General features: G+C 45.1%; 2 protein-coding genes across 2 annotated transcripts in view; one reads left to right on the forward strand and one right to left on the reverse strand.

The window, feature by feature from the left end:
- Ptpn13 (protein tyrosine phosphatase non-receptor type 13) overlaps positions 1 to 2,366 on the forward strand; it is a 176,285-nt gene extending 173,919 nt beyond the window's left edge. Inside the window, exons 47-48 of the mRNA XM_021162112.2 lie at positions 508 to 570; positions 1,702 to 2,366. Coding sequence (XP_021017771.1) covers positions 508 to 570; positions 1,702 to 1,794 — 156 coding nt within the window. The 3' untranslated portion in view covers positions 1,795 to 2,366. The remainder of the gene's footprint in view (positions 1 to 507; positions 571 to 1,701) is intronic.
- A 6,476-nt stretch (positions 2,367 to 8,842) lies between these two features.
- Slc10a6 (solute carrier family 10 member 6) overlaps positions 8,843 to 19,064 on the reverse strand; it is a 24,160-nt gene continuing 13,938 nt past the window's right edge. The window contains exons 4-6 of the mRNA XM_021163839.2: positions 15,598 to 15,770; positions 12,166 to 12,323; positions 8,843 to 9,890 (exon numbers count right to left, since the gene is read on the reverse strand). Of these exons, the coding sequence (XP_021019498.1) occupies positions 9,685 to 9,890; positions 12,166 to 12,323; positions 15,598 to 15,770 (537 nt within the window). The 3' untranslated portion in view covers positions 8,843 to 9,684. The remainder of the gene's footprint in view (positions 9,891 to 12,165; positions 12,324 to 15,597; positions 15,771 to 19,064) is intronic.

The raw sequence follows: 19,064 nt of genomic DNA on the forward strand, positions 1-19,064 counted from the left end.
CTGGGATTTGAACTCAGGACCTTCAGAAGAGCAGTTGGTGCTCTTAACTACTGAGCCATCTCACCAGCCCCAAAACCACTGTCTCTTAAAGGGTTTTAGATGATGCAGTTCTACCCAGTTCTTGATACTCCTATAACCTATGATAACTGAAGTGGGGCAGACCCAGCAGTCCAGTCTGCCCTCGTCTCAGACTGTCAAGTATCAGCTAAATTAAAAGGAAATGGAATTTTATTCTGGACATTAGTGTGTGAGGAATATTGCTTACATTATTTTTTTATAGTTTAAGAAATTAGCTAAATTTCAGAGGAAGAGAATGTGTATTAAAGATGTTCAAACATAGTAGACTCTAATTCTTAGAAAAACTGTATCATAAAAAGTCACTTCAGGAAGTCATTATATACTGGAGAGTTTGACGAGTCGTGAGGAGGGGCAGGGGTGAGGACCCCACAGGGGAACGCCTTCACATCACCCAGGTTGTGTCTAATGCACCACTCTGTGTCCTGGCAGTTCGACATCTCTGACCTAGTGCGCTGCATGAGGCTTCAAAGGCACGGCATGGTGCAGACCGAGGTGAGGAGGATTTGTTCTGAGACTAATAGTTTAAAAGTTGCTCTTGAATTTGTATTCTCGTTCTGTCTGTCTTTCTGAGATGATCTTGCTATGGCCCAGGCTAACCTGGGCTCAAGCGCTCTTCTTGTCTCAGCCTTCAGGTAACAGGATGGCAGAGGAAGGCACTACCCTTTGCCCAGTGATCTCTTTGAAGGCTTCCTTCCATGTTATAACATAAAGCCAACATCTCTTGTCATAAAGGACCCTTCTATAGCATTAAGACTAGTTCAGAAAAAAAAAAAGAATTTCAGACTATCATTTTAGATACTACCTTAATTTTTTTTTAATGGAGAACAGGAGCTGTCACAGAAACTCAGATGAGCAGCAGGAAGCCTGGAGGCAGCTAACATCCCAGTCTCTCCGTAGGCTGCCAATGTCATAGGTGTGCACAGGATTCCTGTTCACATATGTATGCGCAACAGTGAGAACCGAGCTCCTGCCATGCTTGTTTGATTACTTTCCATTTAATATACTGTGGGTTTTTGTTTTTGTTTTTGTTTTTGTTTTTTTTTTAAAGATTTGACTTTAAGATCTAGAGCTGCACCTACAGGCCGCTGTGAGCCGCCACGTGCACTCTAGGAGCTAGACCTCTATATTAAAAATGTTGAAAGGGAAATTATTTCATATTTAAATAATACTTCAACATTACATTTAAAATTTATTTCTATATTTTTGCTCTGAAATACCTAAGAAGTTTGTTTTAGTAGATTTGTGGCTATTAACTTTTTCACATTTTAAAACAAGATGAGTTCAGTCAGTGTAGAGAAATCTAGGTTTTAGAGATTGGGGGTATAGCTCAGTAATGGAGCGCTTGTCTAGCAAGCCTGCAGCCCTGGGTTTGGCCCCAGCACCAGAAAATAAGATCAGAGAGAAAGGGGTTTCTTAGGAAATGTATACAATCCCAGGTCATCATCGACATAACCCCTTGGCTCTTCCCCTCCTCTTCTCAATTTTCTTGTTTATAGTTTTTATGGCACTTCACAGTTCTGTACACTGACTCAAAAAGTTCTTATGTCCAAATTTCTCAAGCACCTACTGTGAATAAATTTAAGTTATTCAAATCTCCCTGTCTCTCCTGCCACCTCCCCACAGGGTCAGTATGTCTTCTGCTATCAAGTCATCCTCTATGTCCTGACTCATCTTCAGGCTGAAGAACAGAAGGCACAGCCAGGGCTCCCACAGTGATGCAGAGCAGCCTCCAAAGGCTCCCTTCCTTCCTGCATCCAGCCGACTCCTGCTCTCCACTCTTGAGAGCAGCAAGGCCAAGCGAGCAGCACCGTGAAGCTTAGTCCCTCCTGCTTGAAGGACAGGCGTTCCCGTCAGATACGGACGTCAAGATGCTGTGTTTTTACAGCCAATTCAACCACTGATGGTCATCAAAACTCCTTTTTCACTAACTGAACCAGCAGGTCTTAGGGCTGGAGACAGCATTTGATCATAGTGGACGTTGTTACAAAGACACACTGAGTCTATTTTTAATGTACCAAATCCTGTTTATAGCAAAAATTTTCCAGTATTTTAATAAAGTAGATTTATTTTAGAGGGGATACTTGAAGCCAGTATTTAAGCTTTTAATGACAGTAATATTGGCATAGAAGACAAACTAGCAATGTTTACTGTATCCATTTCTAATGTTTACTATATAATTTCCTGTAATATATTTATATACTTTTCATGAACATGGAGTTAGCAGATACCGTTTGTACCTGTGTCATCTCACTTTGTAAATAAAACTACACTTTAAAACATAGACAACCGGGGCTGGTGAGATGGCTCAGTGGTTAAGAGCGCCGATTGCTCTTCTGAAGGTCCCCAAGTTCAAATCCCAGCAACCACATGGTGGCTCACAACCATCTGTAACAAAATCTAATGCCCTCTTCTGGAGTATCTGAGGACAGCTACAGTGTACTCACATATAATAAATAAATCTTAAAAAAAAAAAAAAAAAAAAAAAAACCATAGACAACCAATTCAGACATCCTCAGTGTCCCCTGCCTCTGGCTGTTAGCCAGAGACTACCGGCTGTTCCCCATGTGGGACACGGCACACACGAAGCCCTGGTGGATATTAATAGGGCTGGCTTGGGGTCATGATCTGACTTGCATTTCCCTACCTTTGAGTGGCACCTCACTCCCAGCTTCCCGGTCAGATGCTCATAATACACAGCCAGCCAAGGCACAGGCAGAGCTATCTGCTCCCTGGGGTTTATTTTTGATTTTTCAGAGCAGGAAGGACAAGGCTTATGCTCCAAGAAAGGGCACAGTGATTCTCTGAGCACCTTGCTGGCAGATTTCACCAAATCCTGACTCAGGCACCCCTACCCCTAGCCCCCTTTCAAACACCCAGGTCTCCTACACCCCCTCCCAGCCTGCTCCACTCCTGAGCCATTTCTGATCTTACAAGTACAGCTGAGATGTACTTGTAAGATGCTGAGATTTGTACCTGAGGAGATGAGGCTCTGAAAGCAGCACATATCCCGTGTGGTGCCTTTGAGTACCTCACTACCAGGAAACAGGTCTGAGGAGTGACCCTGCCTCAGAATTGGCTCCACTGGACACAAAAACCATCCTCACCTGACTCCTAATCCAAAGCACATTCATAGGTTAAGTTGTAACCAACACCATCATTGTTGGGTGGGGGGGAGGGAGGGGAGGAAGGGAGGGAGATTTATTGGTGTCAGAGGGTGCCTGGGCCTCAGAGGGCTGGGAGCCAGCACAGCTGGGGGCCATTAGCATCTTGAAGTCTGCATAACCCCAGAGCAGCTCTGGAGGAGAGTTTCTAGAAAGAATGTAGCAAGAATGTCGCCAGGAAATAAATGGAAACTGGGAAGAAGATGTGAGTTGAGATCTCTGGCTGAGTCCAACTGGAAGGTTTTTATGATTGTTCGCCAAACTAATCCCGGCCCCAGCTCCACCCCATGGAATGGCAGGGTCACAATGGTTAAAGTGCCAGGTTAAGAAGTCCACAGGGCCAGGGATGGATGTGTTGGGGAACTCAGATGCCAAGTCCTGACCTAAGGCAGCCCTGTACTTTGTACTGGAAACATCAGCCAAAGCTTACAGTGGTTCAGTGATTGATTCTAGACTATATGCCAGTTCTGGGAAGCGAACAGCCCAGCAGTGTCTCTCTGTCTCCCTGCCTCTCTCTGTATTCCCTCCGTTTTTAAGAACCTAGGCTGGTGGCTGCTCTGAATGACAAGTAGCTCTCCAGGTCATCCTCAAAAGAGCACGAATGGCCACATGTAGGGTAGATGCAAGCAAACACAGTCAGGCCTGGCCACACATGACATCACTGCTCTTACCATTTTGTCTAGGCTGCTTGCCCCTCCTCCCTTCCCTCTCTTGGGCTCTTCCCTTCCTCCTCTCTCCACAAGACCATGGCTGGAGGCGGTGGTGGCTTCAGTGGCGGCTTCTTCTTCTTCTTCTTCTTCTTCTTCTTCTTCTTCTTCTTCAGTGGCGGCTTCTTCTTCTTCAGTGGCGGCTTCTTCTTCCTCCTCCTCCTCTTCCTCTTCCCCTTCTCTTTATTTCTATCTCCCTCCCCTTCTCTGTCTCTACTACCCTGTCAGCTCCCCCTCCCATGCCCTGAATAAACTCTTAATTCTATACTATAGAATAGAGCTGGTCCCTCAGGGGAAGGGATGCCTCAGCATGGGCCCACAGAGGCACCCCCTTCTCCCACACCTTACCACACCTCCACCAAACATATTCCTTCTCCTTATTTTTATAAAACAAAACAAGTGCCACAAGGTCCATCTGGGAGAACAGGCCAGGTGACAGCTGGCTAGTGACGTAGCTGCTCCCTGAGACAACTCTGCCATAGAAAGGAGGCCCCATGATAAAGGAAGATCTTAGAAGACTGAAGTAGATTATGTCCCCAAATAAATGCTGGAGAGGACAAAACCTGTGGAGAAAATGGAAGTCGTGTCCAATGTTGGTAGGGAGAGAAATTAGTGCAGCCATTGAGATGAAGTAGGGTACTTCCTCAGACATCTCCACTTGGACTACCTTGTGGTCCAGCTTATACCATACCACCAAAAGAAATGCCTGTACACTGGTGTTTACTGTAGCTCTTGGGAGTCAGAATGGCTGTGCTGCAGTACCAGCCCACGTGCCCCTCAGCAGATCCATGGATTTTGTTAAGTACTTACACAGAGGATTATCATTCAGCTATCAAGACTGAAATCTGCCACTGTCAGAAGGGTGGATGTACCTGGAGACGCCCCTTTCAAACAGAGAGAGACAAGTTCTCTCCTACATGTGGAAATACAAGGAAAAGTCTTGAGACTCTTCATTACTGGGGGATAGGGAGGAGTTTCCGGTGCAGGGCGAGGATGGGAGGGGATTGCCAGGATATGACCAATGCTTGCCACTCACTGTATGGAAATAATGTCGTGAATTCCACTCACAGGTACAGGTAATGTGTTCATTTTAACAGTGTGGCATTGTATAGTCACGAGTGCTGCAGAATGAGAACCAGGCATTGAGGCTCACACCTGTAATCCCCGCACCAAGTCAGGACTGCCATGGGTTTAAGGCCAACCCAGGCTACAGAGTTCCAAAGCAGCATAGTGAGAGACCTGCATCTATCTCTGGTAGATGCGCCTGGTAGAGATGCTTCTAAATAGTCATGATAAGCAAGGGAGAAGTGGACATCGAGGAAAGGTGGGTTTCAGCTTTGTTCACAGAGAGCCTGCCTGAGCTTTTAGTTTGGAGATAACCAGGTATTAAGATGTGGTAAGACAAAGCCAAGAAACTCAGAGCAGCTTACAGCAGCAGCTTCAGTCACAGGCACTTGGCAGCGGGAGACGTGTTTGTAATATTTAATTCAGAAACATCTGAGGTACTTTTCTTTTGAGAGGGGTGGGGGTCGGTTCTGGCTGTCTTGGAAATCACTCTGTAGACCAGGCTGGCCTGACAGAGACCTGCCTGCCTCTGCCTCCCAAGTGCTAGCACTAAAGGTGTGTGCCACCACTGCACAGCTTCAAGGTACCTTTTTTTTTTTCCTCCCCCGAGACAGGGTTTCTCTGTATAGCTCTGGCTGTCCTGGAACTCACTTTGTAGACCAGGCTGGCCTCGAACTCATAAATCCACCTGCCTCTGCCTCCTGAGTGCTGGAATTAAAGGCCTGCACCACCACGCCCGGCTCAAGGTACCTTTTTAGAATGGAGACGTGTTTGACAAATTACAGGTTAACCTGCAGAAAATTCGAAGACAATAAAATGTACCAATTTCAGTTTGGATTTTAGTACAGATAACCAAAAAGCACCCAAGCGTGCTGACCCAAACAGGACATCTGTTTTCTTACTATGAGGAAGCAAGCTCAGAATGTGAAGGGGACTTGTGACGCGTCACCCATGGGTCACCAGTGGGGATTTGGCTGATGGAGCTGACAAAACCAGGGTTTCCTTCCTCCCTCAAGTCTCCATCTCTGTCCCTCTAGAAGTTCGGTGGGTCAAAGAAAATGACCTCTGCCAGTGGAGGTCAAGGGTGAGTGGGCAGGTGAGCTTCCCTTCCAGGATTTACAAACAAGCTCAGGCAGGCCTCGGGATCAGGGAAGTATAGCTCAGGACTGTCAGCTGCTTTATGGAACACCCCGGCCTTTCTTCATGGTTTGGGAATGGTTGCATCAGTTGCTGATTCCGCCGGAGCTCACAGTATCCTAGATATTTGCCTGAGAAACAACCAGTGCTCAGAAGACAGTGCCCTCCTTCCCATCTGCCGCCATGACCTTGCCGAGCTCCAGCCATGCTGTGTCGCACTGGCCCTTTGGCCCTGCCTCTGAGTGTCATATGAGGCCCAGCTTTTAGTCGCCTGCTCGTGGTTGCATCAACTACAACCCACTTAGATCTTTGGAATTCTTAGTTTGCTTTCTATCGCTGTGATAAAGACCGCGACCAAAAGCATCTTGAGGAGGAGACGGTTTGACTTACCCACCCACGTCACACTCCGTCACTGAGGGATGTCAGGGCAGGGATGGTGGAGAAACACTGTTGCTTCCCATGGTCTATTCAGTTTGCTTAAATCCAGCCCAACACCTCTGCCCAGGGGTGGTACAGCCCACAGAGTTGGGTAGGCCCTCCCACATCAATCCCAAATCAAGAAAAACGTCTCCCACAGACTTGCTCACAGGCCAATCTAATGGAAGCATCTTCTCAGACGATGTTCTCTCTTTCCAGATGACTCCAATTTGTATCAAGTTGAAAAACAAAACCTAATCAGCCTGCCAAATCTTGCCCTTTGTTCTAAGAACCTTGGCTGGATGGCCGTCCCTGCAAGCCGCCTGGTGCTGCAGAGAGCCAGTGGCAGTCCTCGGATGTCTGTGATGACTGGTGGCTCTGTCTTTAACAAGACAGCCTTTCACATGCTCCCCTTCCTGGGGATGTTCCAAGGGGCGAGCATTGACCACATTGTTGCTCCTAAGCAGCATTCTTCCCATAGAAAGAGAAACATTGAGAAACCTCCTCACTGATCCCTCAACCCTCTCAGTGAGGCTCCTTTTGGACCCCTCCTACCCGTGTCCTTCTGGGCAGTCTGTCTGCCTCCTCCCAGGGGAAAGAACCTGCTCTGCTCTCTGCTCTGCTCTGCTTGTCCTGTGAGGTCACACTTGGCAGACCAGCTCCCATCTGAACATTTACCAAGTGGAAAAGCAAAGATTCCCATGCAGTAAAGCAACAGCTAGGAACTAGCAACCCTGCCGCGAATGTGAGGATTTGGTATTCTTAAATCCTGCCCATACTGCCACACACTCTGAACTGGAAAACCATCTTAAGAATCACTGAAGCCATTACCCAAAGAATACGGAGAAAACCTATGAGACAAATGGGTAAAACATTTAACCCCAGGTTACACACTCTCTCACATTACAAAAATCTACAAACACAGGGCTGTCAAGATGGCTCAGCAGGTAAGAGCACTGAATGAGTTCAAATCCCAGAAACCACATGGTGGTTCACAACTACCTGTAATGAAATCTGACTTCCTCTTCTGGTGCATATGAAGTCAGCTACAATGTGCATATATATAATAATAAATAAATCTTTGAGCCAGAGAGAGCAGGGACTGAGCAAGCAGGGCAGACTGGAGTGAGCAGAGGTCCTAAAAATTCAATCCCCAACAGTGTACTCGCATACGTTAAATAAATAAATAAATCATTTTTTTAAATCTACAAATGCACATATGTCTGAAATTAAGTCAGGGTCCCAACAACATACACATTACATAGAGGACTGCATGTGTGGTCCCATGGTGGAGTGCTTACTTGGTATGCACGAGGCCTTGGGTTCAGACCCTACCACCACCAAGTAAATAAAATAAATAAGTAAAATGTATGTGAGGTTTTGGGATAAAGGAAACATTTCAATGTGCACAGAAAAGATAAATGATTGAATGCATGATGTTGTGATAATAAACCTATATCCCAGAAGTTCACTGGACAACCACCCCAGCACACACAGTGACCAACACAAGATCCCATCTTAAACCAGGCAGAGGGCAAGGACTAACACATGAGGCTGGTGTCTGACCTCCATGCATACACATGCATGCCTTGACATGTGTAGCCGCCCCCCCCAACACATGCGTACACACAGAAGTAAATAAGAACAGATTTTTAAAAATAGAATTTTAACACACTGTACCAAGAATGAGTTAAAAAACAGTGGAAATAGCCACCCACGCATCGCATTCATAGAGGAAGCAAAGGAGTGTATGGGAAACTGTATTTAATGATGTCAGGATAGAGAGCAGCAGATTCACTCCCTGCCAGGCAAATACCCTCCAATGAGAGCAAACCGTAAAGTCCCAAAAATAACCGAAAGGGGACCACATGCGTTGTCTACAAGAGGCATATGACAACCTATAACCTACACAAAAATTAATATCCCAGCCTCTGGCCTTTACAACATCTTCTAAAAGACTGATCAAGCTAAAACATATGAGAAATAAGAATCTCAACAGCCAAAGACACAAAAGTCAAAAGCTGAGAGAGCGGTGTCAGTACCCAGGACCCGGGCATGGTCAACTCCAAAGGAAAAGCAAAGCCACTGGCAACAGTGCCTCACACTGCACTTGGGAAGACCAGAGATGCTGAGGCAGGAGGATTTTTGAAAGTGTAAAGCCACCCTGGGACTATGCTGTGAAATTCTGTCTTCAAAAAAGGCAACAGAAAAATATCACAGAAAAACAAACTAGACAGGACAAACACACAGAGAAGTAAATGAACAGGAAAGGGTTCTGGTTGGTAATTCTGAGATCATAATTTTAATGAGATGTTTTCACAAGTCAAAACAATGAGCAATCATTTCTAAGGACTGGCGGGAGTGAACGACAAAGCCCTTTTGAGACAGAACAGTCTGTCTGGGATTCTGAGGAGCTGTGGGCCTGCCCACTGGAGCTGCAGGAAGGAGCCTACGGGGACATGGGGTCAGGGCCAGGGGTTCGCAGTAGCCCTGCGCTGGAAGATGTCTAAATACTTATAAAGATGCCTTCAATAAATTACAGTCCTATATTACACAACATTTGGACACAGCCACTGTTCTAAGGAATGAGGTAGGTAACACAGGTGTGTGAAGATGTTCTGAGATAATCACTGATCAGCTATGAAAACAAACAGAAAACAAGCCACGGGCTTTTCTGGTGATTTGGTGCTCAGAATACTTGAATGGATGAACGTGTGTCTCTGTTTTTTTGGAGACTGAGGCGAGCCTGTATATCTACAGTTTGGAGATTCTAGGCATCTGTTCCTCTCAAGAGAAAGAGCTAGCCCGCTTGCATTACACACATAATCAAAATTAAACAATGCTCGATTCCTTAAGAATAAGCATCACACCACCGAAGCTAATCTTCTCTTGTGTCTCTTCTCTAGTTCTCCAGAGCACCTGCCTGAAGTCAAGAAGCCCGTGGACGCTCTGTCCTGCAGTGTGAGTGATGTCTCCTCTGCATGGCATTCTCTCTCTTGGATTACATTCCACAATGGGAGGACAGCTTTGTGGGGTGACGCCTCTGCTTTCTTCCAACCGCACATGGTCTTCACTGGCCACGGAGGAGGATGGAGGGTCAAGCTGGTCCGTGCCTCCCACTATTCACATGAAGGAATGTGGCTGGTCAGCTCAGCAGCCCTATGGTGCTCCTCCGGCTGCACTGGCCCCAGAGTTACAGCAGCCTCATCCCCTTTATCCAAGAAAGCACTGGTCTCTCTGGGCTGCTTCTCGTAGCAGACATCTGGGCAATCCGGGTGCTGTCTCCTGCATTTACTCTTCTGCCTCCTCTTGTATGCCTGATATGCTGGGTGTAAAAACAAACAGCATTAAAATCACTTTAGCAGAGGCACAATTGTGGGATCCCACACGTTCATCCACACTCCAGGGACAGGTGAAGGAAAGGAGAAGATAAATCTGCAGAACGAACGCATGTGGGGTACAGACTAAGGCTGGTCCTAAATATATATCAACAAAAACAACGGAAAGCACACATACACACGGAAGCTGAACAACGCTCTACTCAATGATAACTTGGTCAAGGGACCTGAGAGATGGCTCAGCAGTTAAGAACACTGAGTGCTCTTCCACTGGTCCTGAGTTCAATTCCCAGCAACCATACGGTGGCTCACAACCATCTGTAATGAGATCTGATGCCCTCTTCTGGTGTGTCTGAAAACAGCTACAGTGTACTCATAAATTAAATAAATAAATAAATCTTTTAAAAAAAGAAATTAAAGGCCTTTTAGAATTTAATGAAAATGAAGACACATCATACCAAAACTTATGGGACACAATGGAAGCAGTGCTAAAAGGAAAACTCATAGCTCTAAGCACCTCCATAAAGAAACTAAAGAGAGCTTATTCCAGCAGCTTGACAGCACACCTGAAAGTTCTAGAACAAAAAGAAGCAAATGCACCCAAGAGGAGTAGCCTGCAGGAAATAATCAAACTCGGGGCTGAAATCAACCAAATAGAAACAAAAAGAACTATATAAAGAATCAACAAAACCAGGAGCTGGTTCTTTGAGAAATTCAACAAGATAGATAAACCCTTAGCCAGACTAAAACAGAGGGCACAGAGACAGTATCCAAATTAATAAAATAAGAAATAAAAAGGGATACATAACAAAATAAATCTTAAAATAATTATTCTGTTTGTTGAATATTAACAGTTGAAAATATTGAAATCATGTTCTACAAATGAAAGAAAGAAAGAAAGAAAGAAAGAGGAAAAGAAAAGAAAGAAAAAGAAAGAATGGTGATGCAGAATGGATCTTTCTATCCAGAGTTGGGATTCGTTTCTCAGCTTTCTCGGAGAGTATTCATTCAGTCAGTCAACAAACCCTTGTAAGGTGCTTAATGTGCCTCGGGTACTTACCTGAGTGCTAGGATGTAGCTCCAAGAAGCTCAGCAGGATGTTTCTCTAAACCTTTGGGTCTCAGAACCAGCAGCTTGTTCTAATAGAACAGTTTCCCGTAACCCCTGGGAAACCCCTGGTCCTAAGTGTCCCTCACATCATTGTTGCTATGCCAATAGCATATAATAATCAGTATGTGTGGTAGTTTGTATGAGAATCGGCCCCATAGGCTCATGTGTTTGAACACTTGGTACCCAGTGTGGAGTGTTGTTTACAGGCAGTGTAGAATGTTTAGGAGACAGAGCCTTGCCTGAGGACACTGGGGACAGAGTTAGGGTTTTATAACTTGGCCCCACTTCCTATGCTCTCTCTGCTTCCTGCTCAAAGGTGACATCCAAGCAGCCTACCTAAGCAAGTATAGAATAGCATGTGTGAGTGCACACATAAAAGTGTCTGTTCCTGCCTCCTGCTGCCATGCCTCCCTCACCATTATGAACTCTTCTCTCTTTCTCTCTCTCTCTCTCTCTCTCTCTCTCTCCCTCCCTCCCTCCCTCCCTCCCTCTCTCTCTCTCTCTCCAAAACTGTAAAACAATATAAGATCTTTCTTCTATAATTTGCTTTTGAGCACTGCATTTTATCACGGCAACCGAAAACTACACAGTGTGCAATCAATTTTGGATGCCATCACTAATCTTACTCAGAGCGTATTCCAAGGCCAAAGTAAATAAATGTGCGTGTACATGTGTGTCTTCACACCTTCTCGCAATGTACCTTCCATACATAAGGATTTACCCTCAAATAATGCAGATAGGTGAGTAACATGTTTTGGACATAGACGTGCATAAAATCTCACTGTGTCTACACTTCTGTATATGCGTTATGTTTTGTATTTGAAAAATACGTCGCAGCCACTCAGCTCAAGTTTTAGTGTCTGTGGCACAGAAGTAACTGAGCATTTGGGAAAGCAAAGTTCAAGGCTCTGCGAAAGACATGGCGTAAACGCTCTCATGATGGTTTTGTGCAATGACTTGTTTCTGCTTATAAAATCTCACCTAAATGGCTTTTAAAGTATTTTCTGTGAAACACCCACTGAATCCAAGAACCCTGGCTTTATATATTATGGTCCCCAAAAGTATCAGGCTAAAACTATATCACAAGAGCAGTACCAAAAGGCTGGCTTGATAATAAATCAGTTAACTGGTGTGCAGAGGGAATTCACGCACCTGCAACAATGAGCAGCCCATGCAGCACTTGGAAGAGTCCATAGGCCAATGCAAAGTTTAGCAGCTGGACCAGGTACTCGGCAGAGAAGGACAGCTGCAGCATGGCGATGCACAGCTGGATGTTCTGAGCGCCAGTCTCTATGGAAATCGTCCTGCACCTGGTGGTGAAAGGATTCAAGAGTTACAAAGTAGCAAAGGGAACCATGCTTGAGCGTTCCCTTTGAATAAGGACAAGAACAGGCTCAGGCAACTAAAAGGATGTGTTCCTTGACAGTAGTGGGGTCCTCCTGTGTATGCCCTGAGGAACAGGACCCCAAGAACCCTGACCTAGAACTTGGGGTAGGAGAATAACAAGCTCACCAGAAAACAATGCCCACCAATGGTCAGGCCCAGAAGATGCTACAGAAACGCAGCTGAGCGACAAAAGTGACTCCAGAAAGCTGTGCAGAGGCTGAAGCTACAGAACAGGAAGAGGTGCTACACATCAGGGAGAGGCAGAAGGAAAAGTTGCAGATACAGTGTAAGCTTGGCCCCCTGAGGAGGCACTTCTTGTACTGCAAGCCAGTCCTCTGCATTCGGACTGGAGGAGACGAGAATTGGAAAAGTCAGAGGCCAGAAACTGAACAAACTAAAAAGCACCAAAAACTCTCAATAGAAAACAAATATCAGAAAAGGTTGCTTTTTGGTGACGAGTTCAATTTCTCTCATTTCTACTTTTTTTTTTTACATCTTTTTTTTTTTTTTGATTGCAGAAAATGGAACGAATCTTACTTGAAGATGGAAAAAATGAGAGATAAGGGAAGTAAAAGCAGGAGTGTGGAGGGTGGGTCAAGCAACTCCATTTGTCTCCGATTTCTAATTTATAAGGCGCTTGCAGCCAGCAGAGTGAGGTGAAAAGTTACAGATGCTTTGTTTGGCTGGAGCTGGGATTCCACGTGGAGGCCACAGGGTGTCCAATGTGAGGGTAGGAAATTTTTGAGTGGCAAGGTCTGCACCACACTGTGTATCTCTTACCTTCATGCAAAGTACACTTCCCTCAGAGTTCCTAGCTCAACGTAGTAATGCTACAAAGTTGCAGCTCACCTGGACCATTCGCAAAGCAAATGCAATTACCTCCAGACTCATCCTTGTCTGGCTATAGGATGGATGTGAGAAAGGCCAGACCATTGACAACACTTTGTCATAAGAGTTCTTCCTTCCTCTGTAGACCTGGTCATCAGCTTCCATCATTCAGCAGTCTATGCTCTTGACCTGGAAACCAGCCCAGGTTCAAATCCAAACTCTACCACTTTCTAGCTCTAGGAACTTGATTGAGTTCCTACTCATCCCTGAAGGGCTTACTCATCCGCAGAGTAATCACGGCTACCTGTCAGGTTGCAACAAGAAGAAAGCAGGATAGACGAGTTAGGGCCTCACCCAGTGCTTGTGAAACGCTCTGAGTTCTGGGATGGAATGGGAACAGCTTCAGAGTGACCTAACCCTTCCCAGCCCAGCCACTTTCCTGTAATCCCTCTCCTGATTTAAAAGTAAATCCACTTACTGAGAAATGAAAAACATTCTCAGGAAATATGAAAGAATTGAAATCATCTTTAACTTCCCTGTTCAAAATTGCAATTTCTTCCAATATCTTTCCATATTCTTTTTGCTTCCCCTTCATCCCCAAGGTAGAAATAAAAATTTTAAAACAAGTTTAGCTCTGGAGTGTCGTCCCTGGCGTCATTGAGATTTGATGCTTCGTACCATCACAGGCATGCTTCATAAATAAACATGTCCCTATTGTTAGATATTTAAATCATTTCCATTTTTGCCTTTATAATGGGCACTGCAATTAGCATCTTATCATATCAGCAATCACATGTATGCCTGGTAATCTAAATCTAGAACAGATTACTGCAGAGTGTGGTGATACATCTATAGGTGGACAGAGTTCAAGGCCACCAGAGCTACATAGCAAGACCCTGTTCTCAACTAGAGTTAAAGTACTGAGTTAATAACCACAAACACATATAACACACATCGCCTTTCGGAAAGCTTCTGCCAGCTGTCGGCACTCCTCATTAGTGTATGGTTGCATCATGTCATAGCATGCATGCCAACATGGGCTCTTACCAGCTTTAATATTTCACAATGTTTATAAGTGTATGCCCCAATCCAAATGATAAGACAAATTCCTAATGAGTATTATACATAAACAGTAATTCCTTAAAAATCCGGCATAATCAACAAGGATTTAATCTCTTTAAAACTTACTCTAGACCTACGATGGTCTCTATATTGAGCGAAACAAGTTCACTCCTCCCACACCAACCTTGGAATTCCCACACCACCCTTCTCAGTTTCATAGTTGAGACAAGGTCTGGCAGGGTAGCCCCAACTGGCCTTTACTGTTCAGAGACCAGCAAGACATACTAAAGACCTAATCCTAACTTCATAAATTACAACTCTGTGGTGACTAGTTTTATATCAACCGGAGACAAGCTGGAGTTGTTTGAAGGAACTTAATTGAGGAAACTTCAATTAAGAAACTGCATCCAATGGTCTGGAGAGATGGCTCAGAGGTTAAGAGCACTGGCTGCTCTTCCAGAGGTCCTGAGTTCAATTCCCAGCAACCACATGGTGTCTCACAGCCATCTGTAATGGGATCTGATGCCCTCTTCTGATGTGTCTGAAGACAGCTACAGTGTACTCACATACATAAAATAAATAATAATCATTAAAAAAAAAAAAAACTGCCTCCAAAAGATCTGGCTATAGGCAAGCCTGTGTGGCATTTTTTAAGTTGGTGATTGACAGGGGAGGGCCCAGCTGATTGTGCCACCCCTGTGCAGGCGGTCCTGGTTCTAAAAGAAAGCAGGCTGAGCAAGCCATGATGAGCAAGCCAGTAAGCAGCACTCCTCCATGGCCTCTGCATCAGCTCCAGCCTCAGGTTCCAGCCCTGAGTTTTTTCCATCCTACCTCCCTCGGATGATGAACAGCAGTGTGGGATGTAAGCTGAGCAAACTCTTCCCTCCCCAAGCTGCTTTTGGTTCAAGGTATTTCATCACAGCCATGGTGGCTCTCACTAGGACAAACCCCACCTATGTGGCCTTTGTCTGTGTGAAAAATTACCACACCGCCAGCGAAGCTTGCCACGGCAGTGTGGCCAGTACGCCTGCCTCAAAAACGCTTATGGAGCTGGGTGTGAGTCAAAGAGATAGACTTTATGTCTCACATACACAGGTCTGAAAATCTGAGCCCCAGACATGCACATGTACATATATACACACACTCACACACACATATATAGGCACATGCACACACACACACACACACACACACACGCACATGCATGCACACATGTAGGTGGGCACACACGTGCATGCACTCATGTGAGTGCACAGGCACCCATATGTACACACTCACACACACACCTTATAGGGTATGTGACTGTACCTTTGCCAAGATTGGTGGGTGAGGAATGCCAGCAGGAAGCCCGTGACATGGCCGACCAAGGGAAAAATGCAGCTGATGACCAGGAGAGTGACATCTGTGTTCCAGCCCTTTGCCAGGACCATGCCAGTAACTGCCACCACCAGGAGCAGCATGCCACCCAGAACGGCTCCGACCTAAGCATCAAAGCAACACGGTAAGTGCCTGTGAGCAACTTCAGGACTCTTCCCTCCACGATGCTGAGCTCAGCACAGGTGTAAAAGGTTTGACCATCAGAAGTCGTAGAACTCAGAGACTATCAGACCCAATTCCCTGTTAAAGTTACCTTCCTTCTCTTGTGCACAGTGAGTGTGTTCCACAATGCCAAGCGAGTTCCTAAACTCAGATATAGTGAATGTCAAATCTTGTATAATGCCCGGGCTATGTTCTTGCTCTGCAGGCATAACTATGATGAAGTAGATTAACAACCAGGAGCAAATTAACAGATGGGTTGTCCCTGATCAAGGCCAGTGGATAATGGTATGTAAATAATAAATGGGAAATAATAGAAATAATGAAAGGTTCCCAGTTAGCTAACGCTGTTATAGTCTAGTTTTCTCTCTCTTGCTGTGATGGAACACCCTAGCTAAAAGCAATGTAGAGGAGAAAAGAGTTTATTTGGCTTACATTTCCAGATCTCCGTCCATTACTGAAAGAAGTCAGGGCAAACCCTGGAGGCAGAAATCACAGAGAAATGCTGCTTGCTGGCTTGGTCTCAACCTCATGCTTAGCTAGCTTTCTTTTCTTTTAAAAAAAAAAATATTTTTAAAAATAAATATTATGATGCCAGGCGTGGTGGTACACGCCTTTAATCCCAGCACTCGGGAGGCAGAGGCAGGNAGGCCAGCCTGGTCTACAAAGTGAGTTCCAGGACAGCCAGGGCTATACAGAGAAACCGTGTCTTGAAAAACCAAAAATAAAATAAAATAAAATATTATGTATACACATTACTTACATATATTATATAATATGTAATCTTTCATGGGAAAATGTTGAACACTTTCAGGTATTTTTTTTTAGCTAATCCTATTTTTATTTATTGGAATTTGTACATACCAACAATGGGCCTTAATCAAATCCCTCCCCATGTCCTCCTCTTCAGTACTTTCTATCTCACTACCACTATTCCTGCTCAATTTCACATGTTCTCTTTTCTTAAACTCATGAGGTCCAATTACAGTTGCCAGTGTATGCATAGGGACAGGGCCAACTATTGGAATATAAGTAGACTCTTAGGAACCGGAGCCCTAAAGCTCCTTCTCCCAGCTTAGCTAACTTTCTTATAAAGCCCAAGACTATCTGCCTAGGAATGGTGCCACCCACGGTGGTCTGGGCCCTCCTTCATCAATCAATAAGACCAACCATTCCACTGCTGTGCCCAAAGGTCAGTCGAATCCAGGAAGGTCCTCATTTGAGGCTTTCTTCTCAAATAGCACTAGACTGTGTCAAGTTGATGATTAAAGCTAATTAGATGCTAAGGACACTGACTTCAGAAATCTTCTGATCTAGGAAGGACTCTCCTGACCTAAGGCTGTGATAAAACCTTCTTGGACCTGGTGTCAAATCATCACCGCATTTACAGACTGATGTGACAGACAAGGTGAAGGGACACCTCTCATTGTAAACAGGACAGTTCAACATTTCATCACACTAAATACAGTGCTTCCTGATTTAAAATAAATGAGTTGTTTATCTCTGAAATTCTTTTATCTAATATATTTTTCTATGGTCTACCTCAGAGAGCAGAACCTAGAGAACGGAAGGCTGGATGGGGAACTACTGTATCTAGGAAAATCCCAGCTCCACAATGGTCAAGAAGCTGAACTGTAAGAAATTAGTAGGCTGGGACAGAAACGAGAAGTCTTCTTATTTTTAGGATCAGCATATTTCCCTTTCGAGTAGAGAAGTAAACTGGAGGACTTGGCTTTCATAAATAAAATTATATTATAAAATAACCAGGCCCTGACAATGCCTCCTTAGTCCACTTCTAATGCTGTCACAAAATACTCAACTCAGGTCGCTTTCAATACAGTTCCTTCAGCTTGCAATGCAGAAGCCAGGAGCAATGGCATCGCTTAGCACTGCTGAGGTCTCATGACAGATGTCGTCACAGCGGTGTGACCACAGAAGAGAATGATAAGCAGTGTATGAGGAAGAACTTGGAAACAGTGCCAGGCTCTGCACAGCGAGCCATCCTCACAGGGGCTAATCCAGCCCCTCAGGCCTCCACTCACGACTTCCACGAGGAATACTGTCATGACCTCATTACCCAGTAGCAGGTCCCACCTCTTACAGGTGCCAGGAACTCCAGCTTACACACTGGACCAAACCTGACATGTCAGAAGGGCAAATGACAGCAGCAGCTGACACCCCCACACACCAAAGGCCCCTTCCTGGTAACTCCTGTTCATGGCCTGACAATTGTCCTCAAGGTCACCCTGTGAGCCAATCACATCCTACTTCTTAGACCCCTGTCTCTCTCTACCAAGATAAAAACATGCCCATTTCCACCAGACAGTCTGAGCTAACATTAAGAGAAGTGTTCTATCCTCTCTCACATGGATACTGCCTCTTATACTTGTGATTTAAAATCACAAGGCTGCAAGATGTGGCATATACCTAGAACCCAGCACTCAGGACATAAAGGCAGGAGGACAGACTCCCACAAGCTCTATGCTAATCTGTATCACTCTCTCTCCCTCCCTCTCTTTCCCTCCCTCCCTGACTCACTCACTCATTCAAAAAAAAAAAAAAAAAGGGGGGGGGGATGTGTGAATAAATCCAATGCCTGAGTTGATATCCCAGGATGCTTAGAGCAATTTGGATCTTTGCAAGCTCTCATTGGTCTCCTGGGGACAGCAGACTGTGGACCATGACCTAGTTACAATATCAGTCTTTACTTGAAATGATTCAGACGCAAAGGAGCCCCTGCAGTAGTACTAAAGAAAATGGAAACAAGTTATTGTCGTTTGAATAGGAAAGACTCCCTGGGTGTCCCTGTGTTAAAGCCCAGACAGACAGACATGGCATTATTTTGAAAGGCGCTAAAGCATTAAGGACATGAGGACTGGGCAAATGGGTCACTAGGGTGCAGGTCGCTGAGGTTGTTTTGTTTCTGGCCTTTGCCTGTTTTGACCAGCTCTTTTGTGTCACGTCACACATCCTTGCCTCAATGATGTTCTTCTGCCTTAAACAGGCCCAGAACACATTGCTCAGTGAACACAGACTGAATGACTACACTGTAAGCCAACTTTCCCCCTTTTAAGCTGCTTTCCAGGTCACGCATGTTGCCACAAGTATGCAAAAGTAACTAAATGTACAAACAAGAAATGTATCAGCCGGGCGTGGTGGCGCACGCCTTTAATCCCAGCACTCGGGAGGCAGAGGCAGGCAGATTTCTGAGTTCGAGGCCAGCCTGGTCTACAAAGTGA

This window comes from Mus caroli, chromosome 5 (genome assembly GCF_900094665.2).
Source record: "Mus caroli chromosome 5, CAROLI_EIJ_v1.1, whole genome shotgun sequence".
Classification (NCBI taxonomy): Eukaryota; Metazoa; Chordata; class Mammalia; order Rodentia; family Muridae; genus Mus; species Mus caroli.